Consider the following 16,699-nt stretch of genomic DNA (forward strand, 5'->3'; position numbering starts at 1 on the left):
CCATGTCTGGAGATATCGCAGGCCACTCTAACGCGCATACCTTCTGTCTCAAGATAGTCTTTAACTGTTTGAGTTCTATGTGGACGGGCGACATCATGTGAATTCGGCATTTTCCAAGCCCGGATAATATCATGGCCTACACTTTATTCTTAATAATCTTTTTGGATATTCTATTTCATAATGGAATTTAAAAAGAGAGAAACTCAACTTATTACCTACAAAAGTGGACAACATCAATCCCAAATAGACTACTTCATGATAAGGAAAGAAGACATACGTGAATGTAAGGACTGCAAGGTAATAGTTAGTGAGACAGTAAGAAAACAACATAAGCTGCTTGTTCTGGACATCGAAGTAAAAAGCGAAACTAAACAAAAATATCGGAGAGGACCACAAAAAATCAAGTGGTGGCTGCTGAAAGATGAGAAAGAAGGTCTATTCAGGAGAAGAATAGTAGAAAAAATATGTTGGAACATGAAAGGAAGCCCTAACACAATTTGGAGAAAAATGGCCAATATTATTAGAGAGACGGCTATTGAAATACTTGGGAAAACGTCAGGAAAGAAGTTTGAGGATAAAGAGACTTGGTGGTGGTCAAATGAAGGAAAAATAAAAGAGAAGAGAAAATTATATAAAAAGTGGCAAGAAACCAGATCGGACATAGATCTTCAAAACTATATGGTCGCCAAAAAGGAAGCGAAAGTAGCAGTAGCAAAAGCTAAAGCAGAAGCGTATTCAAACCTATACGATCAACTTGATACCAGGGAAGGCGAAACGAAGATATATAAAATAGCCAAACAGAGAGCAAAGAAAGCCAAAGATTTTAATCAGATTAGATGTATCCGAGATGAAAATAATAAAATACTAGTTCACGAAAAGGATGTCAAAAAGAGATGGAGAAAGTACTTTGACAGCTTATTAAATGAAGAATTTGACAGACATCCTGTAGAGTCAACGGGGACAGTAGCAGCAATGGTCACCAAAATAACCAACGAGGAAGTATGAAGAGCATTGGGAGAGACAGGAACAAGGTGGCTAGCAGGTCTATTTAATAGAATTATGGAAGTCGGACAAATGCCAGACGAATGGAGAAGCAGTATACTGGTACCTGTTTACAAAAACAAGGGCGATATACAACAATGTACAAACTATAGGGCTATAAAACTGCTTAACCACACCATGAAAATATGGGAAAGAGTAATTGACAGACGGATACGTGAAGAGACTGAAATATCCGAGAATCAATTTGGCTTTATGCAGGGTAGATCAACAACAGATGCAATTTTCATTATAAGGCAGTTGATGTAAAAATACAGGAGTAAAGAAATAAACGCTCATATGGTATTCATTGATCTTGAGAAAGCATATGATAGAGTTCCTCGAGAGATTCTGTGGTGGGCACTCAATAAGAAAGGAGTCCCTGGTGAATATGTAAAGATTGTGAGGGATATGTATGAGGGAGTAACGACTAGTGTTAGGACAGGTGTGGGAGAGACTGATAAATTTCATGTGAAAGTAGGATTGCACCAAGGCTCTGTGCTTAGTCCGTATTTATTGTCATTAGTTTTGGACCAGATAACAGCGAAACTACAGGGTAACATTCCATGGTGCTTAATGTATGCTGATGATGTCGTGTTAGTAGGAAATAGTGAAAGAGACTTAGAACAAAAACTGGAACAATGGAGACAAGTTCTGGAGAAAAAAGGTTTAAAACTTAGCAGGACAAAAACAGAGTATTTGGAATGTTCATTTAAAGATGGAGCTACTACAAATAAAATGGTATCTTTGGATGGTGAAATGATTGTGAAAAGCAATAGTTTTAAGTACCTAGGATCGGTATTACAGAGTAATGGAGAAATAGATGGAGATGCATGCAGTAGAATTAGGGCTGGATGGATGAAGTGGAAAGAAGCGAGTGGTGTGTTGTGTGACAGAAAAATTCCAATGAAGCTGAAGGGAAAATTCTATAAAACAGCCATAAGACCGGCTATGATGCATGGAACTGAATGTTGGGCAGTGAAAAAGAAAGAGGAACAACGAATGCATGTGGCGGAAATGAGAATGCTTAGATGGATGAGTGGAGTGACAAAGAAGGATAAAATTAGAAATGAGTATATTAGGGGAAGTCTAGGTGTGGCACCAACTGATGCCAAAATGAGAGAGCATAGGTTAAGATGGTTTGGTCATGTTCAACGCCGAGACGTTAATCACCCAATACGAAGAATAGCTGAAGTGCAGATTCCTGGAAGGAGTAGGAGAGGAAGACCAAAGAAGACCTGGGTGGAGGCGATAAGGCAGGACATGTTGGTAAAAGGGATTAACATTGATATGACCCAAGATAGAATTGTGTGGAGAAATGCAATTAGGGAAGCCGACCCCGCATAGGGATAAGGCAAAGAGAATAATGATGAATGGAATTATGTCCAAGAAATGGCAACAAGACGCAAAGAACCGTTTGTAGAGAGTGGCGAAAAATGGGGAAAGTCCTATGTCCAGCAGTGGACAGAAGACGTTAGATGATAATGATGATGATGAATGGAATTATGGACAAATGTCGCTCCAAATCTCACCCTGTATATGCCAAATAATTATTATAATTTAATAATAAAAAAACGACTTGGTTTGATATAGTCTCCAGAATAATAATCTCATATGACTTTTATTTTTATCTTGTCCATTTCTCAGTTCATCCTTCAATACATAACAGTGAGGACGTTTGAGTTTGCATGAATTCATTATCTCGAGAATGGGCAAATTTGAAGGGAAATCCTCAGACAGGTCGATTTTTAATTTTAAATTAGGACTTTTTGGCATATACACATCAGAAAAGTCTAGGGATATGTTTAGAAAGAGACTTAATTTCTCCTTTAGTTTTTTTGGATAAATTATAATCTTGTACTGATTAATATTATTTAATATTATTAGAAAGTTTTTTTTAATCTCGAAAAAAAAACGAGAATGTCTTTAAATGTAATTAAATGTATATTTATTATAATAAAATAAAATAATAATAAAAAATATTAAAAAAAAAATTTAAGAAACGCTTTTCTTTAGTTACCTGTGACTAAAATTATAAATATAAAAAAAAAACAACTAAAAAGCAAAAAATAAAAAATATTGAAAAAATCTAACACATTCGTCAAAGAAAAGCGTGGCGCGTCTTCATCGAATAAACGGTTAACGCACCACGCGTTTCTTTAATGAATGTGTTAGAATTTTTTCAATTTTTTTTATTGTGTTGCTTTTTAGTTGATTTTTTTATAATATTTTTAATTGTAGTCACTCGTAACTAAGGAAAAGCGTTTCTTAAAATTTTTTTTCATATTTTTTTTGTTTTTTACTTTTTAGTCTTAGATTTTTCAAACATTAAAATATATCGTCATGTGTATTAAAATATGTATAAAACATATGATGTACAAACATGAAAAGTAGTAGGAATCGGCAAAAAATTTATAGCTTTATTGTTTATTTATGAAGCATAACGTAAACAATTAAAAAAGTGAAATTATGTATAGTTCATATAATTAGCTACAATCTGTAAAAGTTTCAAGTTTCTTCATTCTAAAAAACAAGAGAATTTAAGCATTTTCCGTTAAAATCGTTGTTTTATTTAAACAATTAACAAACATAAAAAAAATTATTGACTATTCGTGTATTGTTCCCACGAATGCACATGTCGTGCAAATTTTTAGTCATTTGGATTGAAGAAAAGGCAGTCAAATTAACGTCCAAAGATGTGACCCAAACGATTAAAGAAAAGCGTTTAATGAATTAATACGACAAAACGAACTCAAATGTTAATTGTAGCACAAAACGTATCTACCGGTGGTTTTTCTAAGACTACGATAAAAACACGAATTTTTTTAATTCGAGTTTTGGTTGAAGTTTTGTTTTGTATCGTATTGAAATTTGACGCGAATAAGCGCCGATTTTGATATAAACAAATATATGAGCGTTCAAAATTTGAAACTTTATTGTTTATTTATGAAGCATTACGTAAACAATTAACGTAAAACGTGAAATTATGTACAGTTCCTATCATTAGCTACAATCCGTAAAAGTTTCAAGTTTCTACATGGTAAAAAACAAGAGAATTTAAGCATTTCCATTAAAATAGTTTTTTATTGACTATTCGTATATTGTTCCCGCGAATGCATGTCTGCAAATTTTTATTCATTTGCATTGAAGAAAAGGCAGTCAAATTAACTTCTAAAGATTTGACGCAAACTATTGAACTAAAGAAAAGCGTTTAATAAAAAATTAAAATAAAACTAGCCCAATCATTTGCATCACAGTTTTGATATTCCTGACACCACTCTAATCTTGCAGCGTGTTTGCCTCTGGAGTTAGGTGGACATCTCAATGGCCTCAGACTGTGGAGATTGTCTTCATGGAGGCGATTTCTTACAGTATCACGGTCTATGGTTACCTGGCGTGCCTGCTGCAAGTCACTAATCAATTCAGGTGCTGTCTCCATGATGAAAAATAATATTTTCAATACACTAACTACGAGTAAACCAGAACTTTATAGCACAACAAAATCAAAACTACGACAATATTTACTGCAGTATACAAATCATAGTTTTTTCCTCTACAATTGAAATCAAACGACTACATGAATTTGTTGTTATTAATTATAAAAATATCACTAGACTTTTTCAATGTGGTCCATTCTTTTACGGTTTTTGCTCTGAATTTTAAAGAACCGCTTGGATTGACATGAAATTTGGCATACGTATAGCTTACATGTCAAAGAAAAAAAGTGATATTGTGCCGATGTGTGCTTTTGCCCTGGAGGTGACTTTCACCCCCTTTTGGGGGTGAAAAAATTTATGTCCAAAATAAGTCTGGAAATGGGTAAACTGACTAATTTTAAGTAACTTTTGTTCTATAGAGCTTTTTCGCCAAGTCAACACTTTTCGAGTTATTTGCAAGTGAATATGTTCATTTTTCAACAAAATAACCACATGTTTAGACGGTTTTTCGCAAATAACTCAAAAAGTAAGTATTTTGTCGAAAAAAACGTTCTTCGCAAAAATATAGCCTATAAAAAAGTAAAAAAAATGGTGTACGCGTTAGGTCTCTGGATCTCGTAGAACCAGAGTTACAGCTAATGAAAAATATATTCATATTCACCAAATTTCAAATAGAATATTAATTTCGACGTGAAATATCCAAAAAATTAAGCACTTCTTGGGGAAAACCCATTATAACTTTTTTAAAGTGTTTAAAAAAAGCTTTATTCTGTTTTTACAAAAACTTTCTAGCATTAAATTTAAGCAAGTTACGCTCAAAATAAAGTCGGTCCCTTTTGTTTTTGCAAAAAAAAATCGGAAAGACCACCCCCTAATTAGCAACTTAAATGAAATTAATTGTTACCGCTCCACAAATTATTTTACTTATGTTGTGTTTATAATATGATCTGTAAGTTTCATCGATTCAAAGTGCTTATTTTTGAAAAAATTTGGTTTCAAAGTAAAATTTTTAAAAATTTAAATTTTGAAAAATATGCTTTTTTTCATAATAACTTAAAAATTGTTAGAGATACCAAAAATCTCGAAAAACAAAAAAAGTCAGATTTGTTTTTTTGAATATCATGTATTTTTTTGTTTTTCTGTTAGACACAAATTTATTAAGATTTGGTGTTTCTAAATTTGCATACATTCGTGATCAGTGACTCGTTCAACCCCTTTTAACTACAGCCCTTTCAATAAGGACTTTGAACCGATGAAACTTACAGATCATCTAAACAATATATACACGAGTCAAGAAACTTGTGAAGTCGTAACGAATAAGTTCAGTTAAGATACTAATTAGGGAGTGATTTTCTCGATTTTTTTACCAAAACCAAAAGGGACTAACTTTATTTTGAGCGTAACTTGTTTAATTTTGATGCTAGAAATTTTGTTTATAAAACAAAAATGATGCTTTTTTTAAACACTTTAAATAAGTTGTAATGAGTTTTGCCCGAAATGTGCTTCATTTTTGGTTATTTCACGTTAAAGTATTCCATTTGGAATTTAACGAATATGAACCTATTTTTCATTAGCTATAACTCTGCTTCTAGTAGGTGTAGAGACATGGTATATACACCATTTTTTTAAATTTTTTACAGGCTATATTTTTGCTAAGAATGTTTTTTCGACAAAATACTTACTATTTGCGTTATTTGCGAAAAACCGTCTAAAAGCGTGGTTATTTTGTTAAAAAATGAACATATTCACTGCCAAATAACTCGAAAAGTATTGACTTAGTGAAAAAACTCTATAGAACAAAAGTTACTTAAAATTAGCCAGTTTATCCATTTCCTGACTTTATTTGGACGAATATTTTTTCACCCCCAATAGGGGGTGAAAACCACCCCCAGGGCAAAAGCACATATCGGCACAATATCACTTTTTTTCTTTGACTTATTAGCTATGTGTATGCCAAATTTCATGTCAATCCAAGCGGTTCTTTAAAATTTAGAGGTTTTGCAATATTTTACCGTTAAAGAACGGACTAATGTGTGTATGTACATTTGCAATGGATCCTTATTTATGGTTAATTTTTTGAACGTTTTATTTTAGAAAATCAGGACAATCGATTTAGATGGAAAGACAATTAAATTGCAAATTGTAAGTATCCAAACTTGTATTATTTTTACCAAATTTTAGTACATTATTGTATCTTAAAAAAATAGTCTCCTGTAGGTGACCCTGGACCTAAGATAAGCCCATCGAAAGAGTCAAATGGCAAAAGAGTTGCTATAATGTCAACGTTTTGATAAAATAATCTTCAAAACCGAAAAAGATGGTAGTCCAGGGCGGATCTGTTTTGAGATGGACGTTGAGAGGTGACTCCAATTTTTTTGCAGATATTGCTTGAAATTGGCTCATATAATAATAATTGAGTTATCCTCCCACTCAAAAAGGTCCGGAACATTGTTTAAATAATCAAAATGTCAAAAAATGAAGGAAAAATTCGATTTTTTTCTTCGTTTTTTGATTATAACTTTAAAAGTATTCATTTCCGAGAAAAGTTGCACCGACATAAAAGTTGCGTAATTAAATTTTCTACAATATAAGATTAGTTAAAAAATTTTAAAATTGTTACCCTTGTTGCAAAATAGCAATAATTGCAAAAAAACATAAAAACAGAAAAACTTTGTGATGTGATAAAATACTACTGTAAATTTAGTTAAGATCGGTTTAACAGATTTTGCAAAATAAATTTTGCAATCCAGCTTTCGCAAAAAAAAATTAATTTTTTCAAAATGTTGCAGTACTGAAAATTTGTTAACTACCAAGGCGTCAGGATTTTTTTTTAAATAAACATTAATTTTTGGTGCTACGCGCAGGACAGCGGTGTTCGATTCACACAAGTTGATTTCCACCAAAATGTATTCCAATCTTTATCTAATATATTATTTTCTTACTCTATATTTTGTTGTATTTTAATATTTTAATTCCACAAAAATCAAACTAATTTTATTATTGTTTGTGAAATATAGTTTAAACTTTTAAACAATTGCATATGTTTAAAAATAATAAACTTTTATTCTCTAAGTTAAAATATATGAACAAAGAAAGTTTTTGCTAAAAAAGTGTTATTTCAAAGGAAGTATGTGTTTATATTTTGCAATAAACAAATTTATTTATATCGAAATGTAATAAAAATTAGAATATATCAATCATTATCAAAGGTCATTGGAATGCGAAATCAGAGCAAACTATCCGCTGTCCTGCGCGTAGCACCAATAATTAATGTTTATTTAAAAAAATTCCTGACGCCGTGGTAGTTAATCGATTTTAGTTTTGCGAATTGCAAATGAAAGGTACAGTACACTTCTATAAGCAAAAAAATGTTTAACTTACTATCTGCTTTATTTTCAGTCCTGTAACATTTTGAAAAAATGAATTTTTTTTGCGAAAGCTGGATTGCAAAATTTATTGTGCAAAATCTATTAAACCGATCTTAACGAAATTTACAGTATTGTTTTACTGTATCATAAAGTTTTTCTGGGTAAAATATAAAGATCCTAGGTGTAGCATAAATGGTTGAAATACGTAAAATTCGAATACTTGTTTTTGTATGGTTTTTTCGCAATTATTGCTATTTTGCAACAAGGGTGACTATTTTGTAAATTTTTAGATAATTCTATATTATAGGAAATTTAATTTCGCAACTTTTAAGTCAGCACAACTTTTGTCTAAAATGAATAGTTTTAAAGTTATAATCAAAAAACGAAGAAAAAAATTGAATTTTTCCTTCATTTTTTGACATTTTGATTATTTAAACAATGTTCCGGACCTTTTTGAGAGGGAGGATAACTCAAATATTATTATTTAAGTTATTTTCAAGCAATTTCTGCAAAAAAAATTGAGTCACCCCTCAACGTCCAAATGTGCTAATATTTTTACAGATGCGCCCTGGTCTATGGGTACAGTTTATTTTGTAAGTTAAGAAGAACGAAAAGAAAATTTACAAAATTATATGATTTTCAACAATTTGTCCAATTTTAACTAAACGATGAAAACACATGTAGAAACCGGCAAATGGAAGGGTTTTTAAATAACCCATTAAACGACCATTTGTAAATTAACATCCATCTAATCAGTATATGCGAAGATACAACTGTTTAAAAACAACTAGTTTTTCGAAAATCGCATTTTTTGCCATTTGTAAACTGATAGTACTTTTATCTGACACTCTTAAATTGCCTAAAAATGTACGTGAAGGTAAATCTATATGCGGGTGTTTCATTAAGAATGTCCAATCTCTGGGTTGTAGATTCGAGACCTCAAAATATTAAGATTGAACCCAAATCACTTAAATAAAATATGACTCCATACTGAGAGGGTGTTTGTTTTATTTTAAAAATCATAAACTATTTTTACCCAGTATGTACTTCAGCATTATTTGACGTATCCTTGTCACACTTGGCAGAAAGTGTGGCTACTACATTATATACCCTACTAAATTATGATAAATAAACGTTTCTAGCTACTACCCGAGGCGTACGACAGGCGATAGTGAATGGCGAATGGGTGATCCTTCCCAAATTCTGCATCACTGGGGAATTTTTATTTGAACGCAATTTTTTGATTCTTCAATACTTTCTATGTAAATAGAATATAAAATACACTAACCGGCACAAAAAACGGCCACCTAAAAAATTGATCATTTTTGATGTCTTGAATTTCCTAAACCTGTTGTTCGATTTAAGTGAATTTTTTAATATGTTATAGCCTTATTCTTTAACAAAATCGCTGTAGTAATATTCTTGTTGGACAGGTAAACTATCATTGTATACCGAGTGTACCAACTAAACTGTGTTTTATTCTTAAAGTTCACCACACCCTATGGAATATTCTAGCATTTATAAAATACTGAAATTCAAACTTAACTATAGCCTCAGGTTTTCTTAACAGTCTGTTTTTTGATTCATTCTCTTATGTTGGATAATAAAAAAGTTAAGTACTTTAACAACTAGCTATGTGCTTCATTAATACAGGGTGTTTCTAAATAAGTGCGACAAACTTTAAGGTGTAAGTCTGCATGAAAAAATAATGGCCGTTTGCTTTATAAACACATGTCCGCAAATGCTTTGTTTCCGAGATACTGGATGTTGAATTTTTTTCTTACAAACTGACGATTTATTTATTTCTCTAAAACCGGTTGAGATATGAAAATGAAATTTGGTAGGTTTTAAGAGACAGTTATTGCATATTTTGACATGAAATTAAGAATTTTATTTTCTCCATTGGCGCGCATACGGATAATATGACGGGTAATATTACAAGCATGCTCGCCAATGGAGAATATAAAATTCTTAATTGCATGTCAAAAAATGTGCAATAACTGTATCTTAAAACCTACCAAATTTCATTTTCATATCTCAACCAGTTTTAGAGAAATAAATAAATCGTCAGTTAGTAAGAAAAAAATTCAACATCCAGTATCTCGGAAACGAAGCATTTGCGGACATATGTTTATAAAGCAAACTGTCATTATGTTTTCATGCAGATTTACCCCTTAAAGTTTGTCGCATTTATTTAGAAACATCCTGTATTAATGAAGAACATGGCTAGTTGTTAAAGTACCCAACTTTTTTATTATCCAACATATGCGAATGAATCAAAAAACAGAATGTTAAGAAAACCTGATGCTATAGTTGAGTTTTGATTTCAGTATTTTATAAATGCTAGAATATTGCATTGGGTGTGGTGAACTTTGAGAATAAAACACAGTTTGGTTGGTACACCCGGTATATAATGATAGTTTACCAGTCCAGCTAGAATATTATTACAGCGATTTTGTTAAGGCTATGGGTACATAATTCGCAAATATTTTACGTGTATCCCTACTTTTTCTGTCTTTACACGGCAAATTACGTGTAGTAAAATTCACACTGGTATGGATATGTAAACATTACTAGAATGTCATTCTACTTGAAAATGTCATCATTAATTTAAAGAGATGGGTTTTGAATGTTCTTGGATAACTGTTATTTTTATAATTGGAAATTATTAATTCAGTTAATAAATGTGATAATTTTTTCACTAACTATGTATTCAGTGATTGTAATAATTTATTTGTACAACAAAGACTAATACTCAATCGAGAAAAGAGGAAAAATGGTAAAGTGATTTTTTAATAATGTATTGTTTTGGAACGCTTACAATTTTGAACATCTTTAACAACAAAATACTTGGATCACAGAATATATTATCCTGATGTATTCTCTGCTTGGATCTTCCACAAATAATACACAATAAATAACTTTTTATTAAGTGCAGGTCTTAAATCAATTATTTATCAAATACACTATATTTCAATAATATTTAATCAATAACTCAACATATTCCCAATGCAATGTCAAATATTTAAAATTGTCACTGATTGTCAGTGTCTGACTGACAATATATGCTGACAATATTATATTCGGCTGAGTGCGTTGTAAGACAAAGATAGATTTGGATAATATTACCACGGCATTGTGTTTATTTTTTTCGAATCCTGAAAAAACCAATAAATATTTTTGAAAAATTTAAAAGCAGAATGAAAGACTAAATTATTACCGAGGGCCGAAAGTCCCTTAGAATAAATAAAAAGTTTATTTTTAATGATATATTTGAAATTAAAAATCACACTAAATTTTCTCTTAGTTTTTCACCCCTGTAACTTATTAAAATAAACATTATGGAAGTTCTCAGGGACTTTCGGCCCTCGCTATTAACGTGATCTTTCATTCTGCGTTTAAATTTTTCAAAAATACTTATTAGTTTTCTCAGGATTTGAAAAAAATGAATCCCCATTTGAATAGCATTGCAGCCGAAAATACGTACCGATCCTCTTAAAGAGTAAGGCTATAATATATTAAAAAATCACTTAAATCGGACAACAGGTTTAGGAAATTCAAGACATCAAAAATTACCCATTTTGTGGAGTGGCCGTTTTTTGTGCCGGTCAGTTTATATAGATATAAAATCATTAGTTTTCTAGATATTTGAAGTTAGAAGAAGACTACTACGAAACATAAAGTATCTTTTTCACTTCTATCTTTACTCAGATTTGAGTACTAAGAACTCTTTCGAGCCGTTTTTTTCCTAGACGAATGAAATCGGAATGTGACTGTGTCTTCTTCTTTGGGTGCCGTCTTCTTAGCGAAGGTTGGCGATGACCTCTGCAAAGTCTTCTCTATTTTGGGCTTTTCTTATTAAACTTTGAAAGTCTAATCCTGTCCATTCTTTGATGTTGCGGATCCAGTGGTGGAAGGATTGGCCGCCCGAGGGGCGTTTCCAGGGAGCGCCAGTGACATTTTGTTCTTATAATATCACTTGCGTGGAGGCTCCTTCCGTGCTCCCCCTCATTTTGAACCGCATCCAGGAGACATTAGATGCAAAACTAATCCCACAACAAGCAGGTTTCAGACCAGGTAAATCATGCACAGGACAAGTGCTGAACCTAACAGAGCACATAGAGGAGGGATTTGAGCAGAGGGAGATAGTGGGAGTAGCCTTGATAGACCTCACAGCGGCCTACGATACGATAAACCACAGGACCTTGCTAACTAAGATCTATAACACTGTGCTTGACTATGACCTGGTAAATATCATTAGATCACTGTTGTGTAATAGACGCTTCTACGTTGTGCAAAATGGAAAGAAGAGCAGATGGAGAACCCAAAAAAATGGCCTACCTCAAGGAAGCGTTCTGGCGCCGTCCCTATTTAACATCTACACCAATGACCAACCAATGCACCCTCAGACTGAGAGTTTTGTGTACGCTGACGACCTTGGTATCGCCGTAAAGGGGAAAACACTCGCACAAGTAGAGTCGACAATGGAAGAGGCTTTAAACATGATGTCAACTTACTACAAACAAAACTCATTAAAGCCAAACCCTACTAAAACCCAAGTATGTGCATTCCACCTCAACAACCATCTGGCGCATGTAAAACTGAATGTTTCCTGGGAGGGACAACGCTTGGAACATACTGATAGGCCCAAATATCTTGGAGTGATACTAGACCGTTCATTAACGTATAAATTCCACTGTCAGAGCACAAGACAAAAGGTTTCTACGAGAAACAACCTTCTCCGGAAACTCGTAGGGAGCAAGTGGGGTGCAAACCCCCAGGTCTTAAAGACAACAGCTGAGGCCTTATGTTTCTCAACAGGGGAATATGCTTGTCCCGTCTGGGGTAGATCTAGACACGCCCAACAAGTCACCGCGGCGTTAAATGAAACATGTAGAATAATTACCGGTTGTATGAAGCCTACCCCTCTACCATTACTGTACCGGGCAGCTGGATTCGCATCACCAGACGACCGTAGATGCGCCTCACAATATGTGGAGAAGTTCAGGCAAACTTTCGATGAAAGGCACCAATTATACGGGTTTGATGAACCGCCAGGAATCAGCCGAATTAAATCAAGGAAAAGATTTATGAGAAATGTCAGCGTCGAACCACCCGAACTGTTCCCCCTACATCCAGAACGACCTAATGGAATGAACCTGGACTGGAGAACTTGGCGGACACTCAACCGAATACGCACAGGTGTTGCCCCTGTAAAACAGAACCTTATTAAATGGGGCATCAAGACAGATAACGACGCACATTGTGAGTGTGGGGAAATACAGAGCGTGGAGCATCTGAGAGTATGCAGACTTTGCCCAGCACAGTGTACCCTCGATGATTTATGGCTCGCAAATACAAAGGGTGTAGACGTAGCCCGATATTGGGCAGAAAAACTGTAGTCGGATCCAGACACGAAAAAGTAAAGTAAGTTTGATGTTGCGCAGCCAGGTCATTTGTCGTCTACCCGGACCGCGTCTTCTTTCTATTTTCCCTTCCATAATAAGTTGAAGGAAGTTATACCTGTCGTGTCTAAATATGTGTCCAAGATAAGATGTTTTACGTCTCTTGACAATTTCTGTGAGTTCACGTTCTCTACTCATACGCCTTAAAACTTCTTCATTTCTAACGCTGCCGGTCCATGGAATTTTCAGCATACGACGAAATACCCACATCTCAGAGCTCTCTAAACGTCGTAACGAGCTGACTGTTAACGTCCATGCTTCCACGCCGTGCAACAGTACACTATATACATAACACTTTATCATGCGGTATAGTAGGGACAGATCGAGATTGCGGGCAGTGAGTAACTGTCGCATCTTTAAGAAGGTGTTTCTTGCCTGTTCTATTCTACATTTAATCTCTTGTTCTTGGTCTAAGGTTTCGTGTATCCAACATCCTAGGTACTTAAACTTTTTCACTTGTTCAACGAGATTGTTGTTGACTAGGATGTTTACATTGTTTTAGTTTTTTTTTTACATTCACCTTGAGACCATATAGTTCTCCTTCTCGCACTACTTTGGTTAACAGAATTTGTAGTTCTTCTTCTCTGCCAGCAATCAGTACTGTATCATCGGCGTACCTGATGTTGTTCACAATTTTTCCATTGACTTTTATGCCTTCTTGTGCTTCATCTACAGCTCGTGCAAAAATTTCCTCTGAGTACAAGTTGAATAATAATGGTGACTGTGTAAAGGATTTAAATTAGCATCCAAAAAATAAGAACATTTAATCGGTTTAATTTTTAAAAGTCTAAGGGCCGGTTGTTCGAACGCTAATCAACAATGATCATTATCAAATAATTATTTACTGTCAGTGTCAACTTTGTTTGGGTTGTTAAAAAGTCTGTGGAGTCTATAATCAATTAATATAACAATAATTATTAACATAATTAATAATAAATCTCATAATTGTAATTAATTATGTTTTCAGCAACCCAAACAAAGTTGACATTGACAGTTTTGGTGACAGTAATTAAATATTTGATAATGATCATTGTTGATTAGCGTTCGAGCAACCGGCCCTTAAAGTAAATATTACAATTCAATGTTTTGATTATGTAAGTAGTTGGCATTGATTTATGTAAACTAGGCCAGGCCTAGTAAAAACTGCAAGCAAACAAAAATACTGTTAAAGTAAATCCTTCGTTAACCGAAATAATTGGGTGGGAGGCCGTTTCGGATAACAAGAATTTCGGTTAAATATAAAATTGTTTTTTGTATTCTTCTTGTATCAAATTATATATATTCTTTGTCAAAGTTGGTATTAAAAAAATACTATGAGGTGATTTCGTAATGCGTTTTGCGTTCTTTAGTTGTATGAAAGCAATGTTGACGGTGTGGACAAATTGACATCCAATTGTTTCCGTTTTGCGATAAAGATTAACTTTTATTGACGATATTATTTAAACTGTCAGCCGTTTCGGTCAAACGATGTTTCGGTTAAAAAGGTTTCGGTTAACGGAGGTTTTATTGTATTAATAATTCACGGTCGCTTTAGACAAATATGAAATCATAACAAACAAATAGGATAGATATGTATACGTGAAAAGGTTAGGGAGATTATTCAGAAACAAAGTTAGACGAGGTCCAGACGAGGTAACAACCATCCAACACGAACTAGTTACTGTCATTACGTAGTGAGTTAATAAATATATTCAAGTACATAGTGTGTCGAAGTTAAATCAACCCCATCACCGGTGGTTTTCAACCCTACACCACCATATGGCGATCCTGCCAGGATTCGTAAAGTCCTCTTCGTTTTCTTTTTTCGTCGTCTGTTGTCTTATAAATTGTAAAAGTCGCACATTAAGAATGTACCAGAAAGAAGTTCCAACAAGAAAAGTTTTCAGATTTAAATGATTATTTACCATTTTAATTTTTATTATAATGGTGAATTCTGTATCTGGGACTTTTCGCTTTTATTTAAGAGATGTCGCTGATTGCGTCCCAAAGTGAATTTTAAACGATCTTGAAAATTCCACATAAATAAGGCAGTTTGGTTTCGTTTTGTTTCAGAGGCATGCATGCAGCCTTATCGATGACGTCGTAAGACAGAAACAGCTGTTTGGAAATAGTACATCGCCTCTTAATCGAAACGAAACATACACTGTCTTTTTCACTGATATATAAATGTTTATGATTTTTGTTAATATTAGTGTATTATTTTAGTGGGATACAGCAGGTCAGGAAAGGTTTAGAACGATTACATCAAGTTATTACCGAGGAGCACATGGTATTATTGTAGTGTACGATTGCACAGACCAAGATTCATTCAATAACGTTAAACAGTGGCTCGAAGAAATCGACCGTTATGCGTGTGACAATGTAAACAAATTACTGGTAGGGAATAAAAGCGATTTGACAACTAAGAAAGTTGTCGACTTCACTACAGCCAAGGTAAGCATCACTTAATTTTTTTGAACATATTCAGCCCTATTTTTAGGCTATTGATTATGTTCAAAATAAGAAAGCTAAAAGCAACTACAACGTTAACGGGGTTTTATTGTTTCATATGGCCAATGGACCTCTAAGAGCCCGCGCAGACTGCAGACTTTTTAATCGGCCGATAGTTTAGTCGGCTTCTATCAGTACAGAGAGGTATGCATCGGTGAATCGGTGTAATGTGCGCATCTGCACACCTCTCTGTGCTGATTAAGAAGCCGACTAAACTATCAGCCAATTAAAAAGTCTGCAGTCTGCGCGGGCTCTAAATATGAAAAAACCGCGGAGTGCTAACAATTAAAAGGGTGTGTTTTTGAGATAGGGGTGAATTACTACCTAGATACAGGGTGAATGAGGGTGAGTTCTATGCACTTTTGGTACAAATACGTCTACAGAGAAATTGTTCCAGGTTAAATTTGCTATTGAAATATCACATTTTAAAGTCATAAATATTTTTTTACAAAAATATATTCAAAAAATGAAGCAACAAAAACACGAAAGAAATCAATTTTGTTTTTTGCCCCATAACTTTTTTCCACGGGGATATAGGCATTGCTTCACAGAAAACAAACTTCCATTCTTACTCTTTATAATGACGTTTGGTAGAAGTCTATAGGATTTATAGTTCCCGAAATAGGATTTTTCAAAGTTCGCCGCTCACAGCTTTTTTGGGCCATTTTCCCCATTGTTTCGCAAACTTTTTTCTACGCATTTCTAGGTCTGCTTCTTTTCATGAGCATTTTTCAGTGCGTCACAAATTATAGAAAAAAAAGGTAAGTCCGTGTTAATACACATTTATGACATTTATTCTAACATGACATTTTAGTTAAATCTGACAGTTGTCACATTTTATTTGCAATTTGGCATAAAAACAAATCAATTGTGTTTATTGCATTTATAAACTGGTATTTTC

At 33.6% G+C, this 16,699-nt stretch overlaps 1 protein-coding gene across 1 annotated transcript in view; it reads left to right on the forward strand.

Annotated features, from left to right (window-relative positions):
* The window catches only part of LOC126890436 (ras-related protein Rab-1A), an 83,567-nt gene that overhangs the window by 46,303 nt on the left and 20,565 nt on the right, over positions 1–16,699 (forward strand). The window contains exons 4-5 of the mRNA XM_050659368.1: positions 6,570–6,617; positions 15,514–15,741. Of these exons, the coding sequence (XP_050515325.1) occupies positions 6,570–6,617; positions 15,514–15,741 (276 nt within the window). The remainder of the gene's footprint in view (positions 1–6,569; positions 6,618–15,513; positions 15,742–16,699) is intronic.

The sequence above is a fragment of the Diabrotica virgifera genome, chromosome 8, assembly GCF_917563875.1.
Source record: "Diabrotica virgifera virgifera chromosome 8, PGI_DIABVI_V3a".
Lineage (NCBI taxonomy): Eukaryota > Metazoa > Arthropoda > Insecta > Coleoptera > Chrysomelidae > Diabrotica > Diabrotica virgifera.